The sequence below is a fragment of the Phallusia mammillata genome, chromosome 2, assembly GCF_965637545.1.
Source record: "Phallusia mammillata chromosome 2, kaPhaMamm4.hap1.1, whole genome shotgun sequence".
NCBI classification, from domain to species: domain Eukaryota; kingdom Metazoa; phylum Chordata; class Ascidiacea; order Phlebobranchia; family Ascidiidae; genus Phallusia; species Phallusia mammillata.
Window position 1 is genome coordinate 3,667,164 of NC_137253.1, and position 22,924 is coordinate 3,690,087.

General features: G+C 37.8%; 1 protein-coding gene and 1 long non-coding RNA gene across 2 annotated transcripts; one reads left to right on the forward strand and one right to left on the reverse strand.

Moving 5' to 3' along the window:
- The first annotated feature begins 843 nt into the window (after positions 1 to 843).
- On the forward strand, positions 844 to 1,729 carry LOC145212424 (uncharacterized). Its single transcript, XR_013856711.1, has 3 exons — positions 844 to 938; positions 1,364 to 1,605; positions 1,681 to 1,729. It is a non-coding gene; the product is annotated as an uncharacterized LOC145212424 (long non-coding RNA).
- A 10,813-nt stretch (positions 1,730 to 12,542) lies between these two features.
- Positions 12,543 to 21,664, reverse strand: LOC145212420 (receptor-interacting serine/threonine-protein kinase 4-like). Its single transcript, XM_080080533.1, has 8 exons — positions 21,589 to 21,664; positions 20,888 to 21,045; positions 19,263 to 20,128; positions 18,932 to 19,048; positions 17,983 to 18,105; positions 17,760 to 17,849; positions 17,184 to 17,306; positions 12,543 to 13,399 (listed from the first exon to the last, which is right to left on the reverse strand). Exons 1-8 carry the CDS (start codon positions 21,604 to 21,606, stop codon positions 13,242 to 13,244), a joined length of 1,653 nt encoding a protein of 550 aa, XP_079936659.1. The 5' UTR covers positions 21,607 to 21,664; the 3' UTR covers positions 12,543 to 13,241.
- Positions 21,665 to 22,924: the final 1,260 nt, after the last annotated feature.

The window sequence follows — 22,924 nt, forward strand, 5'->3', positions numbered from 1 at the left end:
TTTGATTGGGATGTCACTCTTATAGTGCATACAAAGTACGTGGGAATTTCTGAAATTCTCAGGCATTTGCCAGGTTAATCAAATCCACTCATTTCATTTTTTACAGCTATTCTCTCTGCTACTTGGTCTGTTCAGTTGTGTTGTATGGGTTTAATTACTTGTGTTAGCCTGATCCTTGAAAGTTTGAAAATGTAAACTGTTTATTTCCAGGATGTTACAACATGGAAAAATGCAAAGATTTTATGTAACTGTGCAAGGACTTTAATTAGTTAATATGTTCTGTATTTTGTTTCAAACAAAACCTTGCTGTTATTTTCATACTTTATTAAATTGTTCACATATTAAAATCTGTACAAAGATAATTTTAGGTGGCTTAGGTTAGTTCTTTTGTAGCTATATTATACTGATATTAGACGTTTGTTTTTCATTTCATAATAAGCTTACTTATCTAAATATCACTTTTTTATGGTTTTAGTTAGTTTAAATCTTCTGAAGTTTTCTGCATTTAATTTTTATACTATAGCAAATTGAATATGTAGAGTATGTCTGCTCAATGTAATATTTTCCTCTTAAACAGGACCAACAACATTACCACTAAGTGATGGAATAACCCAGACTATTAATTACATGACAATGCCCCACTTTTGCCCCCCCCCCCCATCAATGTAAAAACAGAGAAAGCAGAGAAAAAGCATGAATTGAAAAATGTACTATAATTGTATGGGATTAAACTTCCAAAATGACCAATATTGGAACGAATTAGGTATATGTTTTTGTGTTTTGCATTGATATTTCTGTTAATTTGTGACTGTTTATGCAAATCTAATGCCTTTCAGTATCAGACTAGAGAGCTGACCTGCCATAATGGTATGCTGTTGCGATAATTATTACTGAATAGCAGATGTGATTAGGATCAAAGCAACTATGACTGTTTGCAGGTTTGTATTTCATTTTTCACTATCTTGTGCAAAATACAAATCAAAAGCACTATTCACTTAACACTTCCAATGCTAAAACTGCATGTATCATGTTGTTTTGTAGGTTCTATAATTCATGTTTTGTGGATCTGGGAAGGTTGGTGTTTACAATGACCTTAAAATTAAATATACATAATTAGTTATTGTGACATTAATTTGTGTCACTGATCTATAACAATGACTACCTCTTGTTTTATTTATTACACTTTGGCATTTAATAGTCTGTATGAAGTTTCATTCTGTCCTTAATTTGATTGTTTTTTAAAGTTAATGCTGTGTCCATTTTAATTCTTAGTATATGCATAAAAATAAAATAAACGATTTACTTGGTGGAACTTTAATTGTTACCTCTTATAACTTATATTGTGACGTTGTTTCTCTTACAGTCCTACCTTCGTATACACCTACCAAGTAGTGGGGGGATTCACTGTAGCGAGACGGTACTAGCTGCTCACTGAGGAATGTGATGAATTATTGAAGAGCAGATTTTGCAGCCGAACTAACAAGGGGAAACCCCCTGCTCGAACGACGTAAATCAACAGCGCCCACTGGCGGATTTGTTGACGCGCACCGACTTGCCACTAACGCCGGTTAATACCACAGGCTTATAAGTTCACAACCCACAAAGGTACGTAACTTTGGCCGATTCGAAAGGGTGGAAACTTCGGGCGTATCAAATGTATAAACAAGTTATCGCCCACAGTGTGCAGTACTGGGACAACACTGGGCGTATTAAATATGTGGAAATACAATGTCTGTATCTAAACAGCCTGTAAGTAAATTTTTGTTTGAATAAACTCTCTTTTTGTGGTTTTATGACGTCACAAGTAGTTAAATGTTCGTGGTTAATGTTTCTAGGTGTAACTTTACCGAACAAATTAACATTTTCTATTAAGCAGCAAGCAGCGTCACCAAATATCCGACTGGGACAGTGAACATCTTACAACGACAACCGGGGCCAGTGTTTAATCCAGTGCAGATCTGACTCCGAGACTACAAGTGATTTTCATCAACTCGATAATCAACTCAGTGGTCGCTGACATTCTGTCTCACGCTGTGAGTGAGTTTGACACGACTGCTTTATCCAGCGTGTCCATCTTCACAGAGACGGAAATGTCGTTGTAGCCATCGTTAAAATCATTAAAATTTTACACAAACTTTTGCCTGACAACCTGTGACTGTGAAAACAGCTGATATCAGCTGGAATTAAACAAATATTAGCTTTCCTACACATTGACAGCAGATGCTTGCGTGTTAATTCTTCTCAGTTAATTTCAAACCATTCTTTACGGATCAAATGATGTTGATTTTTTAGCAGCATTGCATCGCATTAAAAAAATTGAAACGTTACGCCACAAACCACGACAAAATGTCTAAAATTTATGCCCGATTAAAATGTTTTGTATAAGATGACGTCGATTTTACAAGGCATTGCGAATTGTAAAACTGCATCTTGGCCGAGAAATATAACACGAAAATTATTAAGACATTACAACTAAGAAATCATGGAGCTGCTGCAACTTTACGCTACACTGATCATACAAATCAGCCTGCGAGTCAAACTCTTGTTGGGGTTGCCCGAGACGGTCACGTGCGAAGTGACGTCATCAGTTGATATTCGACGGCTGAGCAGCGAAACTCAACGCCTTTCGCACACAGTGCTTGAACGTCAGGGCATGGTATACACATTGACTAACTAGAAAAGAGGCTTTTCTATATTTTGCCGACTAGTATCGTTTATTTCTTATTAAATCCATTTAATTCATGAACCATATGCTATGCTTATATCCGATATATCGTCTGTTACTTAAATTGATTCTTATCTTTTTTCGGCAACAAATCTATGAAACCAGGTTCTCAGCAAACTAAAATGATAGAAAAAAATTTTGATCAGTTGCCGCTTAACAAATATTGACTTTTCATCAAATTAATATGCGTAAGATTCCAGATATTAAACCGTATCAAGTACGGTTAAGCGAACTTCATAGGACACCTGCGGAAACATTATCACTTTTCACATAAAAAATTCAATCGCTAAGCCAACCTGACTTTTCCTATCAAATATTTAAGTAACAGAAAGAGTGATAAACATAACAAATCACCACACAGGCTATTTGGTGTGGTAAATTACACAGCTTTCACGTTTTCTTTAAAACAAAGTATTCTGATAAATGTATTGACTTAAAATTAAAAAGCAAAAGTTATTTGTTACACTGGGTTTTGTATCATAAAACTAATATTGATAAGTAGCATAACCTATGTCATTTAGTTAAATAATATACCTCCCGATTCGCCATTTTGGTCGACAAAAGTAAAATAAATAAGAGATAAATAATTAAACTTAGCAAATACAAACAATAAAGATTTAGTTATAAATCAACAGAAAATGTTGTGAACACACGTGAATCCACAATGCTCACTCGTTGATTCTGCTGCTAATTTTACTTGTCCCTGGCATTTGCACCAAGTAAGGCACACAATTGTGTGTTTTAACCGTTAAAAGAAACATACGGCAGTCAATAGTTTACATAAGTTACTGGTGTTGAGTGGAATATGCCAGAAAGTAAGTTCAGCATCAAGTATCGTTTGGTAAACACTGCTACAAGTCCACGAATCTTGTCGATGCCATCAGACAAATATTATGAGAACAAACAGTTTGTGCACTTCTGTGTTGTCATGTGAGCAGTCGGCAAGGCCGATGATAATTTTTTTTGTCCGGACAATTTCCTGGTTTTTGTCATTTTTCTTGCACAAGTTAATTAAAAACTCCGGAGCAATGAGTAACAAATCATTCTAAAAGATTACGTTCGATAAGTTTTTTATCAATTAAGTCACATTGATCATCTTATTAGCAATGCTTATCTCAGCAGTATAATTAAATTATATTTATCGTTTAGCTTCACTGACGCCATGCCTTTTAAAAGTCAAAACATTTGGGGAACCGCAACCTTTCAAAAGCAGAGCAATTCAAATTAATTGTTTACAGACAATCGATCATCGGTTGTAGGTTTATAAGGGTTAGTTTGCAGCATTGTGTTTGTAGTTACAAATCACCTAAACTTTGTTAAATATATATTTCTCAAACGATAAATTAAATCCAGTGGATTTTTATGCTTGTTGGTGAAAATCCGCAAGACGATGCACGAGAGGTATTATATTATTTTTTATATGCCTGTATCATTGGCCGAGAAAAAATGCCAAAGTCGTCTTGTTCGCTTGGAACAGACACAGCTCTATACAGCGACTTGTTCTGCAGTGAGACACTGTAACTGACATTTCCTGCTTAGAAGTACTCATGTCTAGACAAATTGTTTCGATAGGTAGTAGCAGAGAAACAATGTGTTATGGCGTTCTTGGCGTTCGGCCAGAGAAAATGCCTGTGTTGTCACACTCGTTTAGTACATTCAGTGGGGATTTGATTTGCTGTCGTCCGCTTGATGTCAGTGCAGGGTCGTTTTTGTTTGTAAAACGTTATGTTGGGACATTTGCACATTATCTTTGCATAGGCACTAAGTGCAAAACTTTTATTTTTGGGTGCAAACGTTCGCAGCTTGATAATCTGCTTATGTGCAAGTGTTGCATTGTGACCGAACTTTATTTGAATCAAATTCTTGCTATCTGACATTGTTATAACACATCATGTCAAACCTTCTCTCATCAAATTGTAAAAAAGTAAAAATGCTATACTGGGCAATTACCACATCACTTTTTAGCTTCATAGAAGCAGTAAACATTAAAACGTACTTGATCTTTTATTTTGATATTTTTATGGGACCAGGTTCGGAGCACTGGCTGCCCCTAATTCTCGTGGGTTCTGCTTTCAAAGAAGAAAAATCGAAGTAATTCGAGGATCGCAATATTTATCCCAACAAAATATGCTACAAATGCAAATTGTTTATTCCATTCACGTAATTAAAAAATAATTAAAAACCCTTAACATAATTAAAAAAACTGCAACAAAAAAACGAAAATAAACTTAATGAAAGTGATGTCAAAACGTAATAGCGTACAATGACACAACAATAAGAAATACGGTGTAACAATCAGAATCGCTGAAAACCCATCTGAAGAGGCCATTTTGAACCTCTTTTCTTAAAACTTTACATTCATTTCTATCACTACTATGGAAACAATGCATCATATTTACACGCTGTGCAACACGTTTTTCGGCTCCTAGTAAAACATTTAATTTCCAAGTGTTTCGTAAGCCGCCAAAAACTGTTTAAGGTGGGGGACTTGATTTTGTCACCTTAAGCTACAGGTCTACTCCTACAAGAAAAAAATCAAAAAAAAGCACGAGTATAAGCACGAGTATACGTAATCACGAGTATATACATTTCATATGACAATCAGTTAGTAGCAATTTGGTAGAATTCTTTTGTTAAGAGTGTTATGCTTGCTTCAGTGTACGTTTGTTAAGAGGATAAATAGGGAAAATGTTAAAAGTGAAATATTCTGGTGTGAAGACTTTCTCTTCTAAAATCTTAACGAACCGCCTCTCGCATCGATGTTTGTTACTTGATTCGGTCCAGTTGGAGCTAAAAAAAAGTTTTAACATTTTCACAAATTTGCTAAAAATCACGATTTCTTGGCATGTATTGTGTTGAAAACTAGACCGAATATACTCTAGTTGGGTCAAACATCAACTCAGCAAGTTTTAATTAAAAAGCAAAACAAATCCAGTACAGATTGAGGCAAGAGAAAATTTTGCTGTGACAACGATGTTTTCATAGAGTTATATTAGCACCAATGCTTTTTAGCGAAAATAACTTGTTTTTATAACACTGCTGATTTTAGCCTAGAAATAAACATTTCCCGAACTTGTGAGTGTAATGAGCGCGTACGCACATTGTTGTTTTCTTTGTTTTATTTCTACACCGGTAATAATTAATGTTTCATAAGTTTGTTACTTTGTTTTCACAGTTGTTTACCTAATGATTTTTCACACTCTTTGTTTTAATGTTTGTTATCGCAATGTTGTTAATATTTGTTCATATTTTGATAATATTTACCACGCACACTTTTCATAATGTTTACCACTCACACTTTTATTTAACGTCATATTTGTTTGCATTTGCGTTTTCACGTAATGTATTCACACTTTTTAATATACCGCTACGTTCGCTTCCTTTATCAATTGTCTCGCACCAGTGATTTGGACGCCGGCATGTCGCACCTGTACGTTGTAATTGGACGCAGAGATCACGTGACTTTGTGCCTGTCGTGCTTCGTTTTAGATTTGAGGCAGTTCTCGCGGTGTTTAGAGCGTTGGTGTTGTAGTTTGAAAACGTGGTGGTCTTCTGTTGTATCGTATTGAAACTGTGAAGGTTGCTAACGTTTTGCTATTTTATATTATATTAAACTTGTTTTAGTTGAGGCCCTGTTCGGTGTGACCATCTCAACTTTGGCTTTAGCGGTAGCCGTTAGTGCAGGGTGACCTGGTATTTACCAAGTTAGGGGCGGTGATCCCGCTATAATCGTGGTTAAGGTTGGGTAAGCTTACTTTATTTAGTGAAAGTTTACCATCTCTCCTTTCCTAAAGATCCTAGGCCAAATTCGGAATCACCTAACTAATTTCGGTTACACGGGCACCAATCTTTGCCAATAATCTTTAACGACTCCAATCAATGCGACTTAATATTCGTAAAAACGACTTAATATTCGTGTTAGTTTTTACACTTATTTTTTTGTAAAATTGTGCAGTGTTTAATTACATTGATTTTAACTGAACCAACTGAAATTGTTTCAAAGATGTCTTATTCAGTATTAACTGGTGAAACTGCGATTGTTGCCATACTTACTTAAATAGCGCTTCTCCAAGTTAACAGTCTTGACGATATCTCGTAGATTTGGATTGTTAAAACTGATCTCCAGTTTAATCTCCTTTATCCCGTGTTTCCAGTTTTCGCCGTCCGTCCTTAAAAGGCGAAACTGCCAGGAATCTCTGATGCCCTCCAGTGTAGCAAAATGTTCATAAGGGTTTGCTATTGTGTTTTCAGCACTAACTTGTATGTGGACATCTTGTTTTTGGTTCCTGCATCAGAGAATTTACGAAAAGGTTGATGGATGCCATTTGTTTATTTTCAACAAAATATGACAAATGTTTGTGTTAAGTACTAACCTTAGCAAAATAATCTTGTCGAAAACCAGATTGTGGGGTTTCACATTTTTAGCCGCTTCAACGTTGTCACAAATAAACACATGTGTCACAATTTCGGACACAATGTTTTCCTCGCAAGGCGAAACTGCCAGGATGATTGCCGTCTCTTTCATCAAACCGATAAACCTCCCAACAGTGCAGATTACATCATAGCTATGCAAAGTGTTTCAATTAGTAATGTAAACCTTTGTGTGTTGTACTAACCAGTGGGTAAAGTCATACATGCTAAAGTGATCGGTTTGGAAGTTGAACGATCGCGTTGTTTGATCCATTAAGCATGGTGACAGAACCTTCCAGTCGGAATCGTTTGTTTTGTGACGAATCTTTATAGAAAAGGAAAAACAAGCCTTGTCCAAACATTAATTACTCATTTATTCTCAAAAGCATTTTTGCATACTTTGACAGACACAGGAGACGCTTTGACATTCCGATAACATGTAGGGAGTGTGATTTCTATGGGTTTCATAAACTTGAAACCCTCTGGTTTGCATTTCAACATCGGTGTGAGTCGACCGATGAAATCATACACTATGTCTGCCGGATGAACCTTTAAAAATAGAAACAAATGTCTGATAAAGACGTTTTGCTTCCTTTTGGTGAGAAATAATAAACAAAATTTGTCGTTACAGGAATTTTTTTGCATCATCTGGTAAATAGAAGAAATTAAAAAAATCTATATCTACATACATGACTATTTCAAACCACTTTCAAACCAAATAGCACATCATAATTAATTTTTGAGTTTTGAATATCACCTTCGTATTTTGGTATCGATAAAGTGAGGTGATTACAATTTTCACTTCTCTATTACACGCATTTTCAGGTATTTTTACTTGACAACCACCGGCTGTTAGTGTGCCTCCTTCTGAGCTAATGATTCGTGAATCAGTGTGAATCCAACGCCTCTGTTGGCAACAAGGTAAGGAGAGTTAAAAGTGTTTTACCAGTTTGCATATATCAATATCATAAAAACTCACTTGTTTAGCTTGTGATTTTAACTGGGTAGATAAGTAGGGGGACTGAACATTTCCCACCAGATGTTGGGGTATCGTTGCATGGGAACGCATCTTTTTCTTATATGGCAGTTCAGGAATGGATGGCATCCATACGTGGTGACCATCGGACTGAGCAGATTTCAAAAACATTTTAATTAGGCAACTAAACAGTGAAAAATTATTTCCCAAAGAACACGATTACATGCTTTGACTTTGTTTTAAATTTTAAAAGTTCTTAAGTTTTACAGTACTTTTCGTTAGTTCGTTAGTTAGTGTTCAACGAGATATAAAAACTACAATAGTCTATTTTACACTTACATTCAATTTCACAATAATTATTTGAATGTTCCTTATAGAAGTAATTATTGCCTGTGATCACCAAGCGGACAGCTATGGTCATGATTTATCGCTGCAAAACATACGCACGTTTGTTTCCATTTCTTCTTTAGAATGTTTAGGGTGCCATGCTCCAATTATTTGCAAATTTCTCACACTATTTGCAACACATTTCCGTCGTTGTTCCTCAGTCACATCTTTTGCTGTTATGTAAACTTCGATTGCGTTGGTGTAATATTCAAAAGCTTCTTTGATTCGTGAGGTTTTACTACAAACAGCACCAAGATTGTTTAACAAAGCACCGTAGATTTGATACTTTGAACTTTCATTCTTCAACTTTGTTTCCATAAGTTCAAGTCCAAGTTTTATTGTTGTTTCACTCGATGCCAAATCCCCGATGTGACGTTGACTCCGCTCAATGTAATGCAAACACCGAACTTCCATTTCACATCGAAACTCTTCGCTTATTTGAAGGTCGTGGATTTGCTGAGCTATATCACGCATCAGCGGGATCACGTGATCGCGCACAATAATTCCGTTTCTCGATATCGGAGTTAATTTAGATTTATGGATTAAAAGTTCTATTGTCCCTTTTATTTCCCATGCACACACCAGTACACTTCTCGCTACCGCTACGTCGGGACTTTTTTTTACGTAGAAATCTGCGGCAATGCTAAAAAGCAAAATAGCTTCCAAATATGCCGTCACGTCGAAGTTTCGTGGCCTTTTCTTTCAGTATTTTTATTGTTGGCCCTGGCGGACCTGCAAATAACCTTGAAATTTGTTCTTTTGTCGTTCTTGCTTCGTCATACTTTCTTGCTTTTAATAAATCAACGTAAATTTGACTTTGTTGATCGAATTCGTCAGTTTCATCTAAAAACAAACAAAACCTGTTGCTGTAATTAAAATCCAACAAGACATTGATACAAAATAGTCGGCACAGTGATTGTAATTTAGCAATAGTTCAATTAACGAAACAAGTTTTGTATGCAGTTAATTTATGAGAAAACCTTTTAGGTTTAAAGAAACATTGTTAAATGCCTTGTTATAGCATACAAATGCTCTTTAACCTACATGGTGTATTTTAAACCGGTAAAGTTTTGAGGACATATTGAAGACAAAACTTTGCTGGTAAATCAGGAAATAAAGCTACGTTGGGTCTATGTAAGATAATTAAAAAAAACGTACACTTTTCTTTTTTCTTTCTAGCCAAAGTGCTAGACTTTATTATGCTTTGACAGTAACGTAATAGTTCGCAAAATTGATTTCTTTGAGCGATTAAATAGGGATATGATATGTGTACTGGGCCTGGATAAACTTCAAGTTTCACCACTTTGCCGTTTCGGAGGAACTTTGCTGGTCCTTGCGTCAGACCCATAAACAGGCATAAACCTGTTCGGAATTCGTTCATTCTAGATTCAATTCACGTGAAAAAGCAACAACATTACAAGTTCAGTGAAATTTCAGTTTCTGGACACATACATGCCGATGCAGTTGTGTTGAGGGATAGATTCTTGAATTTTTCAATCAAATGGAAACAGAGCGTCACGTCGTGTTTAAAAAAAAAACAGTTGAAGGCCGTGAATTGAAAAATGTAAAACGGGATTTTTCAACAAGGATTTTCTAACGCAAAACAAATTCCACAACATGTTTTCACAAAAAAATAGACAAAGGACGGTAAAAAGCTTGCACCGATCGATCTCAAATTAATACTGTTGTCAAGATGACCTACGATGTTAACGACTTAACATATCTCATACCTAGTTGCTGTTGGTTGCGAGAGGTTAAGATTTCCCCTTGTTGAGTATGTGGATACTTTTGTACGTCCTCTGTTGTCTTGTTTGAAAGTCCTTCGATGCCACCTGTTTTGCAGGGCACTGCACGTAAAAATGGTGAATAAGCAATACCATCAATGGTTCAGGATAATTTCTATACAACTACAATAGGAACTCCATGGTAATGTGGAAATGTATCAGGTTAAATAAAAGCAAACCGTAACAAAACAACCGACAACACCCTATATGCCCACAGGATTAGGATTACTACAAGTTACTGCTGGTCAAAGTATCTCACACCTGGTTGTTGCTGGTTGCTCGAGGTTGGATTTCCCCCTTGTTGGCATGACGGATCCGCTTGTGCGCCTTCTGCAGTTTCGTTTGACCGTCTATCGGTGCTGGTTGGCCTGGACGGCACTAAAACAATGTAAAACATGTGATAAAACCAGTGTTAGTTTGCCACGTACCAATCGTCAAACGCAGGTTTATAAATAGTGCTAAGAGCTAATTACAACTAAAAAAGTGCTAAGAGCTAATTATTACAAAAAAATCTTGATGTTTTACCATGAAAACTTCCGGACTGGGTTGAATTATAGCGAAGTGGTACACGTTGACATTCGCTGACTCCGGGTTGCTTGTTCAAATCCATTTGAGTCAAACAGACTTCTCCGTAACTCTGCCTGACATTCTGTACCTATTACCGAGTAAAATGGCTGACGTCCTATTACCGAGTGAAATGGCTACTATAAAACTGGAAAAACATTGACTTTCCAACGACACATGGTGTCGTTTTATGAAGAATTGTAAATCACAACTATACTGGTGCGCAAACAAAAGCTACAGCACAAATAAATCGGCAACTGGCTTTCTCGTCGAACGATAACGAATGCAAGAAAATAAAACAACTGGGAACGTTTTCACAAAATTTATTTTACTCCTACATGTTACTGAAGTGGCATAAATGTCTACACATCCAGAATTGCATTTTTGCTATAGTCATTAAACTGCAGCATATTTGTAGCACAACGCTGATTGTACAAATCCGTCTGCGAGTCCATTTCTTGTTTAGGTTGGTCACAAAAGAAGTGATGTCATCAGTTGTTTTTTAACGGTCGAACAGCGAATATCACGTTTTTAACATGGAACTAATTTCAGCAGCAAGTCGTGGAAACCACAATGACCAAATAGAAAGGTGTATTTTCTCTATATTGTCAACTTCATATTTGATCGGTTTACCACATATACTATTCAGACGTGACTTCGCTATTTTATATTGGAGACGACAAGATAACGCGTTTATCGGATGGTCGTCACATGTCGAGGCGGGGCGGGGCCTCTACACGTGAAAAAAATTGACTTCGCTAAAAATCGTATCAGGCAAAGCATATGAAACACATAATTCTCAGCAGCAATTCAAGTTTCTGAAACAGGTTTCTGACACAGCAATAAGCTGCGCAAGCGATGATAACTATGCAAACACTGCGTTAAAACCCGGACTTTGTCGACAACACCAGACAAATACTGTGAGAGGTAACAATTTGTGTACTCTGTGTTGTCACGTAAGCAGACGGCAAACATTTTTGTTTCGGTTTAGAATTGTCCTGTTTTGCCTTCTTCTGAACAAACCTTTCTGATACACCAGAACAGATCATTTTTAACTGATAATTCCATTTAAAGTATTTTTCAACAGTCAAATTACATTAAATACTACATTGGGAAGGCCCGTCTCGAAGGTGAAAGAAAGTGGCTCATTTCCGTTGATGTTTTGCAGACTTAATATATTTTTTATGTCAGATTACAACCATTGTGAAGGTTGTTATGAAAGCACATCTGCATTCCATGATAGGGTTGCTTGCTGGCTTTACACTAACGCGCTTTTAGTAAATTGTGTGTTGATCAACCAAAATTATTTTGTAAACATAACGACACGCAACAGCACTAAAACAATGCACAAGTCAAACTTTTTGCACAACATTACAATGTGATGGGACGCAAAAATTAAGGGAAGAATCAATTGATAAATTACTTTTGCAGGGTCCGTGGAATAAATAAAGGATAATGTAATTATATACGAGCTTCTGACAGTCAACGAGATTTGCAAGTTACTTGTGGAAACTCGTTGGTTTGTGAAAATGCACAGATAGTTGTGTTTGGTCCTGTGTAGCTTATAAACGTTTGTTGTTTCACTATAATCAAACCTTCTTGTGAACCTGTTTATGTCTATGAGTTTGCAGACTTGAAATATTTTGAAAAGTCAGCTTTACTTTTACATTTGTGCAATCGTCAATAAAATGCAGTATACAAAAAGCCACGAAAATCAAACCTAAAGTTTATTTACAGTAAAAATGTGAATTTGTTCCACAATAATTTTATCACTGACAACACTTGGTTGTTTTGCAGCAAACTTAATAATCACTTGTTCAACTTTTGTTTGTTTTTTTTCAAATTCCTCTCACTAGTTGCAATGAAATTTCCTCGTTGTTTGTCAGTTAAATCCTCCGCTGTTTTGTAAACGTCGATTGCATTTGTGTAATATTCAATCGCTTCTTTGAATCGTAAAGTTTCACCGCAAACAACACCAAGACTGTGCAACAAGATACCGTAGATTGAATACTTTGAACTATCATTCCCGAACTTTGTTTCCATAAGTTCAAGTCCAAGTTTTATTGTTGTTTCCTGCGATGCCAAATCCCCGATGTAACGTTGACTTATTTCAATCTGATGCAAACACCGAACCTCTTCTACACATCGAAATTCTTCATTCATTTGAATGTTGCGAATTTGTCGAATTATGTCACGCATTAGTGGGATCACGTGACCACGCACTATTTCTCTGTTTTTTGACTCCAATATTGAATTTTGCATCAAAAGTTTGATTGTTTCTCGAATTTTCATGGCACACAACACTACACTTCTCGCCACAGCGAAGTCGGGATTTTTTTTCAAATATAAATCTGCGGCAATGCTAAAAAGCAAAATGGCTTCCAAATGTTTTCCGTCATCTCGAAGTTTTGTGGTTTTTTCTTTCAGGTTTTCTGCAGTGACCTCCGATTTCTCTTGAAAGTTGTTGTTTTGTCGTTTTTGCTTCGTCATACTTTCTTGTTTTCAAAAAATTGACATACTTTTGAATGCGTTGATTGAATTCGTCAGTTTGATCTGCACGGAAAGAAAAAGTGATTGATAAGGTTTCAAAAAAAAACCTATCGTGTTTTGACACTGGTTTATGTAACTTATAGTTTGTGTTCTTGTTTACATGCAAATTGAAACAACAAACATAGTAACACATTGTAATGGTCATGTGGAACGCAAAACACAGGAAAAAAAGTCTAGCGGTTGTAATTACGCTAAAATAATACCAAGTGGAGGGGGGATTGAAGAAAAGGTAAATAACAAAGCAGCTTTGCCTGGTAAACAAGGGGCATGAGTAAATCTCGATGGGCAATTAGTAGCGCTAAAGGGCAGGGTTTGTTAACATGGGTCGATTCGAGCCGGTTAAATGATAAATCTGTTTTAGTTTTAAATATGTGTTAAAATACCAAATATTATGCTATTTTATTATCCTTTAGAATCTTTTACGTAAAACAAATCACGTGTTATAACTAAATTTCAAAAGAACGCTGCTCTTGGTCTATATGACCTAATAACTTCTCTAGTAGCATATTTTTAGTTGGGAACGATTTCCAACCTGGTAGGTGATTTTGAACAAAATCTTTTATCTGAATGAAACAAAAATAATTCCGTTGGTGGTTTAACTGAAAGATACGTTTTGATCGAATATAAACTCACGCCAACCAATAATGAATGTGCATTAGACGTGTTCTGATCCGGATGGACTGTTTAGCACGTCATTTAAATTTGCTGTCAATTCCGCAACTTTCAGAAACGAAACGAAATCCACGATTTCATCAAACATGAATTCATCGCAAACATAACGGATGTCAAACTATCCGCTATGAGCAATTCCCTTGGGGTTGCATTTTGTCCCAAATGTCGAAGTAGGCTAACTTTCAATAAGTAACTATTATTTTTTCGAACCATGGTAATATTTATTGTTTCTTAAAAGTAACTTAACGCTAACACCAAGGGAGGGACGACAGGAGCCTACACGTGGCCTCTCCTGTTAGGGCATTAAGTCCTCTGCGCAAAGACGACCTCTGATGCTGTCATAAGGAGTACCGTTCAAATTCCAGGAGGAACCGTCCACAAAACAGCCAGGTGTCACACCCAGGACACATTCTACTTAAAAACCCTTGTATTAATTAATAGCCTTGGATTCAACATCATATAGTCTCGAAAAATCTTACTCCAGAAAATCTATCGGACAACATCGGAGCTGCTAAGACTTCTGAATTTCGTGCTAGCGGGATTTATCCCCAGCAGAACACACGTTCTCTTTGTCTCAGTCTACTTCACTTTGTCTCACCCCACTTTAACGCCGGTCTCACCCTACTTTACTATCCAAATTATGACTGCAGTTTCCACTCCGGGGCCAATCCTGACCTGGTATTTGCGGCAACCGCCAGTGGTTTGACACTTCTCGAGCGACGATTGCTCTCTTTCTGTGACTACTGCAGGCAAATACGTAACATCAGTCACGAGCAAGCCTGCAAAGCGGTGGAATTTTCGCAAGTCTGAAAACACTTCTTCCTGATCACCAACGATAAAAGGGATAAGCTTCCATCCCCTAACGACACCAACTTAAATCAGGCGTACCAGGATTTCTGTAATCTTCTCATAGAACCGGATAAAAAGAGCATCCCACAAGGCTGTTCAAAGACCTACACGCTGTGTTGGGACAACGAGTGCGACCGCCTTTACAGCGCTTTTCTTACCGCACCCCCGGCTACCTTGACGGACGCATCTGTCACATTAATGCTATCCTATCTCAACGAGCAACGTCGACATTGCTTGGCAGAAGCGGTGAAGTCCATTGACTTCGCACATTCAAGTCGAAAAGCATAGAGCAATATAAATAGACTCACTGGCAGGTCGGCAACTCTCCTGGCAAAGTGTCACATTTGCTGCAAACGTCATCGCTTCGTAATTGGTCAAAAACACAACCTTTACGACATAAACTCGCGAGTCATCACGATTCGTGGCCAAGGAAGTGTCAGCCTTACGAAAGGCCAGTGGACCGGACGTTAACCTGTCTGGCGACTTCACCATAACAGAAATGTCTGCGGGCCTTCAACATCTGAAGCCTGGCAGAGCATCGGGCCCACATCACGTTTGCCCAGAGTTTTTGCTTCAGGCCGGAACCACGCGGAAATCTTGGCTGTGCAACTTTCTTAACACCTGCTTGCGTCAGTTCAAGATTCCGAAAATCTGAAGAAAAGCGACAATAAACGCAAGCGTACAGCCAAACAAACGTCTAGATGAAGCAAAGATCTACCGCCCAATCTTTCTTTTCTGCATCCCTTTTAAGTCTTTGAGCGCTTGATTCACGCCCGCTTCGAGCCAGTCATCAAGAACTCCCCCAGAAGTAGGCTGGTTTTAGACGCGGAATATCTACTGTGCACCAAGTCACCCTACCCACTCAAGATCTGAACGAAAGCTTCGAAGAGAACCAGGAAGCCGGTGCCGTTTTTCTTGACTTTACAGCTGCCTACGACACAATCTGGCATCGCGGTCTAAACTGCAAACTGCTTCGCATGCTGCCGGACAAGCACATGGTCAATATGATCATAGAGCTTGTCCAACCGCAGCTTCGTACTTAAGACCAATATCGGTCAGCAAAGCAGGTTACGCCTCCTCAAAAACGGCGTGTCCCTGGTATCATGTTTTGGCGCCCCTACTGTTCAACATCTTCACCGGCGATATACCCACTACAGTCTGTAAGAAGTATGCTTATGTCGATGACCTGGCTATCATGCATTCCGATAATGATTGGGGACACTTGGAAAAGACTCGAAGGTGAAACGCAAGTTGTCCGTCCAGACAAAGCCGTACCTAGTTATCTCGGTGTGCAGCTGGATAGGTCACTTACCTACCGCAGACACCTCAAAACGACGCAAAAAAATCTCACATTAAGCGATGCTCTTGTCAGAAGGTACTGGTTGGAGAGCGATCGCGGACATCCTACGCATGTCTTTCCTCGCCCTTAACTGCGCCCCAGACAAATACTGCGCTCCTGTGTGGAGCAGAAGTGCTCACACCCATCTTATCGACAAGTGCCTTAACGAAGTCATGCGACCTCCGTCGCAAAGGAGCTACCATACGTTTAGGACCCCGCGCCCTAATGGAACAACATCTTCTCCATCACAAGATTACAGAATCGGCCCACCTCAATCAAAGATGAAATCAACGTGCCCCTTCGTACCGGCTGATGTTACTCGGCGATAACAAAAGCTGAAAAACAACCGACTGGATCACCACCTGATAGAAAAAGAGATGGGGATACACTAGCACCCCACTTCAAAACAACTGCCCCGGCCCATTGAACAAACCATCAGGCTTCGGTTTGCCTCGGTGTAAAGAGCGGCGGCCTTGGATGACGAGACAGTCCGCTGGTTGCTCGACAATTGCCCGGACATTTGAACGGCGATAACAGAAGCAGAAAGAAGAAGCTAACACTTCCCTTTTTTCCGAGTTAATGTTCGAAGGGTTAGTTGTTGCTACACAATGATGACTTTCCACCAAACTGGCAGCGGACAGTTGCGGCTTAAATCTCATTGCCTACTTTACAACAAGAACGTTTTTGACATGTGGAAACCAACGGGGCCGCCTTGAATCGTAATGTGTTATGTCGAAGAGATAACACGTTTAAAAATAATTTCAGTTCTACTTTTTTGAGGAACAAATAATTGTAAACTACAAACTGCTAACAAACAAAAAGTTCCCCGCCCTTGCATTATTTGACAGAAGATGAAGGTTTTAAGCAAAATTGTTAAGAACCGATATCGGCACCAGACACATTCTAACGGTTCAGTGTATCTCATACCTGGTTGTTGCTGATTGCTGGAGGTTGGGATTTCTCCTTGTTGCGTACAAGTTTGTTCTGCCTCATGTGCGTCCTCTGTTGGTTCGGTTGATCGTTCCTCAGTGCTGTTTGATATGGAGGGCACTAAAAGTATGTGGTTCCACAAATAAACATTAATGTTGTTTAGTTTTCCTAGTAAAGTGACAAATACAAAAAAAAACATTTTTTTACAAACTGTGCAGTTACCGAATGTAATTGTGTCAGTAAACGCTAGACAAATATTGACTTTCAAACAAACCGGCAGCTAACGCTTGTGGCTTAAATTTCTTATTGACCACTTTATAATAATGACTGAAATTCGTTTTTTTAATAACTTGCAGCTCTCCAATGTGAAGTATGAAGTAATATTTGCGCCAAACAGTTGAACATAATTGACATCTGGACTATATATTTTAAATTTGTCGCACTATTTATTCAGAACTGGCAGTGGTGTAAGTATGGACAAAGGAAAATTAGCGTTTGCTAGGTCAAGCGGTTACATGCCAACACACAATCTTCAACCATTTTGTGCAACGTATTACTTTTTGATCGGTTCACCTGTCGGGTCTTGTGGTGGTGCTTTGTTGAAACGTGCGATTAATTTTCGTACTGTGGTAGAGCGTTCCTCGGCACCCTGTCTGATGGGGTCTAAACCAAATTTAAATTTTACATTTTTTAAAAAAATTACTTTTGAAAAAGCATGCAAACTTTTTTGACACTGCTGCTACTTTCTGCATAGTGTACGATTGATACAAGTTTTAACCAGTCAACGCATTCTTACCCAGTTGTTGCGGTCTACTACTGGTAAAAACTTTCACTTGTTGAGGAAAAGACTGTACATGCTCTTGTGCGTCGTCTGTTGGTTCGGTTGATCGTTCCCCGGTGCCACCTGATGTGGAGGTCACTAAAATATTAATTATTTACAATTAGACACATTTACACAGTGTCCGTTTGTATTTAAAAGAGAGATTGTTACCAATACACAAAGGTTATTTGCTAATAAAGTGCCCTGTTGCCGAACAAATATTTTCCATCAAACTAATGTGCGTATGATTCCAGACATTAAACAATTGCAAGAACATCATCTTCACCATCCAGTACCATGCCTGGACCATGCTTCGAGTGCCATGAAACACTGATTTCTGATTTGATTGATGTCCATATGAAAACTATTTCTGGCGGTTTTAAAACTGTTATTTCCTTCAATGTCTAGAACAGAGGTGCGCAACACTTTTCGTCGATATAGGCCCTAATTTCTGATATCAAGCGTGGGCCAGACAATTTTTTTATGTACACAATAAATTTGAAATTCTTCCAACGCATAAATACTTTTTTCTAAAACATACTGAGTTTCGCCACAACACTGGCTTTCACAACAAAATAATTGTTTACCAGACAAAACGAAATTATTGCATCACATTCGCATGTACTTGCAAGTACATTTAGCGAAATATATAAGCTACAGGCAAAACCACGGAAAGGTTAACTTTTACTGACATGTTAATGTGTATTTTAAAACAGTTTATCGAATGCAAGTGGGTGAAAATAGTTTCTTTACTTTATAAAGGGTGGCAAGCGTAAAAGTTTGGAAAGCCCTGGAATGAAACTAAATGATTTAAACTTTTGATCGAAAAATTGAATTATTCAAATAAGCTAACATTTATTACAAAACAATCGCTAACAATACAGGTGTTCAACTACAATTTTCAATGCGTCAATGTATCTAATACCTGGCTGTTTGTGGTTGCTAGAGGAGGGGATTTCCGCTTGTTGAGATGAAAGATATTCTTGTGCGCCCTCTGCTGGTTTGCTTAACTGTCCTTCGGTGCCACCCGATGTGGACGGCACTGGAAACAAAAATAATAATAGGGTAAAATCATCAATGGGTTAGGACGATTTCTGTACTTATACAACTGGACCTGTTGGAAAAAAACAGATTTTACGAAAGCAGTTCGGTGCAAACCAATCGGAAACAAGTTCCTACAAGTCAAAGTATGTCAAACCCTTGTTTGTTTCTACCATTTGAAAAAGAACCTTTTATCAGTTAGTTTATTAATTTACCGTTAAAACATCTGGTCCGGGTTGAAAAATAATGAAGCGGGGCGCGTCGACTTTCGCTGACATGCGGGTGATTTTCCAAATCCATTTGAGTCAAAGTCGTCAAAACTTGAGAAAGTACCTTCGTGGTTTTCTGTTTGTCTAAATACGTTTTTAATTCTTTTTTTATTTCGGCCATTGTGGGACGTTGTGTTGGATCTTGATCCCAGCATCGCTTCATGAGTAATTGGAGTTGCTCTGCGATTTCTCTGTCTTCACCGATCAAAGTTTGCATCCAATCCTGTATCTCCTGACAGTCTGGTCTTTTTCCTGTCTTGATTTCCTGCAATAACTCCCTTCGCTCTTCCTCAGCCAGATTTGGATAAGGTGCTTTACGCGTAAGTGCCCAATATATTATCATACTGAAAGCATACACGTCATGCTGCTTTCTTGGTTTCATGGTGAGGTCTCTTAGTTTTTCTGGAGCTGTGTAGTAGGGAGTGTATTGGAGCCGTTCTTTCTTGCTTCGAGCCAAAGGATTCACAGTCGCCCAAGTACTGTAAGTTGCCAATTCGGCGGCACCAAAATCAATTATTTTGCAATGGAGCTTTTCAGTGAACATAACATTTTCAGGTTTCAAGTCCTGATGAATTAAACGTTTGTCTGGTAAATTGTGACAAAAATCCATTGCTGATGCTATTTCGTATAAAATACGAACGCGCACAGCAAGGCCCAGTTCTTTGGATGTGTCAAGAAGAAGCTCTCTGAGGTTCCCGCCTTTGTAATATTCCATCACAATTCCCATGGCGAAAGTCCATTTGACGTAGCCAAGGACCCGAACAACATTTTTATGATCTGCTTTCAACAAGTGTTCCATTTCTTCTTTGATTCTAAGGAAATAAGTTTTATTTTCCGCTGCATATTGCTGTATTGTGTATGTGACAACGGGCGAATGTCCCGGTAAGGACAGGGGTGGTATTTCCCGACAAACATTTGATTGGGGTCTTATAATATTTCATGGCTGACTGATTTAATAGCTTTTTTTTAACGAAATAGCAACAAGTACATTTACATCACTCATGACACCCATTATAGCGACAATGCTGTTTAGCAAAAAATTCGATTTAAAAAGGCACAATTTAATGTGTGTTCAAACAGCGTTGGTGTGTTTTGCATTCCTGTTGACCAAAAAAACAGCTGGAAATGCATTGTACTATGTAAATGATAATTTTGGCTAGATTTACCGCTAAAGTAAGGCTAGATCTGCCGTTAATGTGCATTTACCCTTTGAGACAGTTTTCCTCAACAGGTGATGTGCGTATCACTATTGATACTCCGGAGCATCTTAAGTGGTACGCTCTTAGCTTTCTGGTATAATTAGTACAAATTAGATCAATAACCCGATTAACCAAACTTATCAGTCTTGGTTTTGAGCAAAACTTTTGCCTTGGACGTTGTTTTGTGGAATTGCTAATCTTGCTGGTTTCTGAAATATGTTAGCCAAGTCATAAACAATAGGCATATCTCTTAGTCCACATATTCAAACAGGGCTTGGATAGTACGATAGGAAAACCCGTTAGGTGGTACGCGATCAGGTTTAAAACCACTGAGCTTAAGAGAACAGTTAAATGACAAATCTTATAACTTACGTTCTTTCCTGCGTTCCACCAGCCACCTCAAATACTTTGATGGCAACTTCTTGCTTTAACCCATTGTGATAGCCAAATAGAACATCCCCAAAACCTCCTGAACCGGCCACAAAGTCATCAAGGTTACAGGTGATGTCACCACAGTCCAATGCTGGTAACTGTGGCACAAAAAGTTTAAATTTCCATGCAACATATATATTATAAGGGATCTGACCGAGCCGAATCTTAATCAATTTGTTATCTGAAAAATGACTTCTGCAATGCTTTTAGGATTGCTTGTGCAACCGCTTCACGAACGTAAGGTCATTATGAGGTATAAATAAGACAAGCCAACATTTGTTTGTAAATGTTTCGACTCGTACTCCAAAAACTCCAAAATAAAATATGGCAGTGTATGGTTAGAAATTAAAGTTCCTTTGTTGTTTGGCTGCAAAAACATGTTCATGTTACGGAAAACACGTGACGGAATAACCCCAAGTATATACTAGGAGCTTTAGCAATTTAGCTACTTGACTATCGTTGAAACTGTAAGGCAGTTCATAATCGTATATCATGATGCAATGGTGAAACGGGAAGTGTATGAAGGCATTATAAAGTTAAATTTTAATTGGAAATAAATGTTTTTATATAAGATCTGACAGCCTAAATATACATAACGATTTTTCTTACACATGTGATAGATATTTTCAGACGTTGCTCACCTCTTTTGGCGAAGTCATGTTTAATTTAGTTTTTAGCAAAAATATGTAAAGAATGAATGCAAAAGACTGCAGAAGCTCTTACTGTGTGAAACAAATGAAAATTGTTTCTGTGTCACATAAAAATATTTCACTGACTGTGAAACATTACACTATCATTTAAATTTAATTTGTGCTTTCCACAACATGCATGAAAAAGTGGGAAATAGAAAATTCCTCTTTTCACCCACGCTGTCAGCCCATACTCAAAAGTTCTAGGATATTTACGTATATATACATATATATTTATACGTATTTATACATATATATATCGACGCACAATCAGTTTTCGAGAAAAAATTGTTGACAACAAACAATTTTAACATGCCCTTTTTTTCTTCTTGTTTGTAAAAAATTTCTCCGTTGTTTTGCGCCTATCATTTTTCTGAACTACTCACAACCTGATTTCCGTAATGAAGCCTGCGCCTACAACACGATTGATGTGAATGCAATACTACCTATTTACAGCAACTAAAAAGAGAAAATGTGTCTTTGCCCGAGATCGCTACGTTATTTGTTGTCGCCAGACCGTACAAGGTTGGGGCTGAAAGTAAAAACAACCCCCCCCCCCCCCAAAACGTAGGAGTGCAGCCACATCGCATCAAATGTTTGTTGTTTTTCAAACGTGTAAGTCGAATACAAAAAGTCTACCGGAAATTTTAATTGGTAGAGAACTAAAGGTTATAATAGGTCTAGGGCTTTCAGTCGAGTCTCGCCACGTCGCTTAATTGGCAACAATAAAGCTGGTGGGGTAGGATAGTCTTAAGAACGACACGATTGCGTGACGGGCTCTTTACCAAAGCGCACCTGGTATCGTTGAACGCCTCTTTGAAAACAAAACAAAGGCCATTAATGCTGCTTTGAACCTCGGTCTTGTTTCAACTTACAGAATTCGAACATGCTAAGTGTGGTTTATAAAATGCCACTGTGACGATATCTTGCTTTACTTTGAGCTTAGAAATATACCGATGATATTATAAATTGTTACATCTACTACTCGGAAATTCAGTTTTTTGTAAAATCTTTTTTAACGTACAGAAGCACCCAACAAACTAATAAACAGAGTAAGTCGTTTAACGAATTTTGAAAACAGGAATAATAAAATACACTCCAAATATGTCATTTGAGTTTGTGTCGTAAATATTGCCAAACAACAATTTGGATGAATTGTTTGTTATATTTTAAGCTCCGCTAAGTAACGTATCAAAAGCACATGGGCAGCGTTCCCGATATTGTTAGCATTGTTAGCAAAGTGTAAGCCCATAACAAAATTTTACCGGCAATTTTCATTGGTAGAGAC

Coding starts and splice junctions, on each gene's coding strand:
- LOC145212420 (XM_080080533.1), bottom strand. Junction 20,129..20,887: donor GGTGGAACGCAGGAAAGAAC/GTAAGTTATAAG, acceptor TTATTTCCTTAG/AATCAAAGAAGAAATGGAAC. Junction 17,850..17,982: donor TAGTAGACCGCAACAACTGG/GTAAGAATGCGT, acceptor AATTTGGTTTAG/ACCCCATCAGACAGGGTGCC.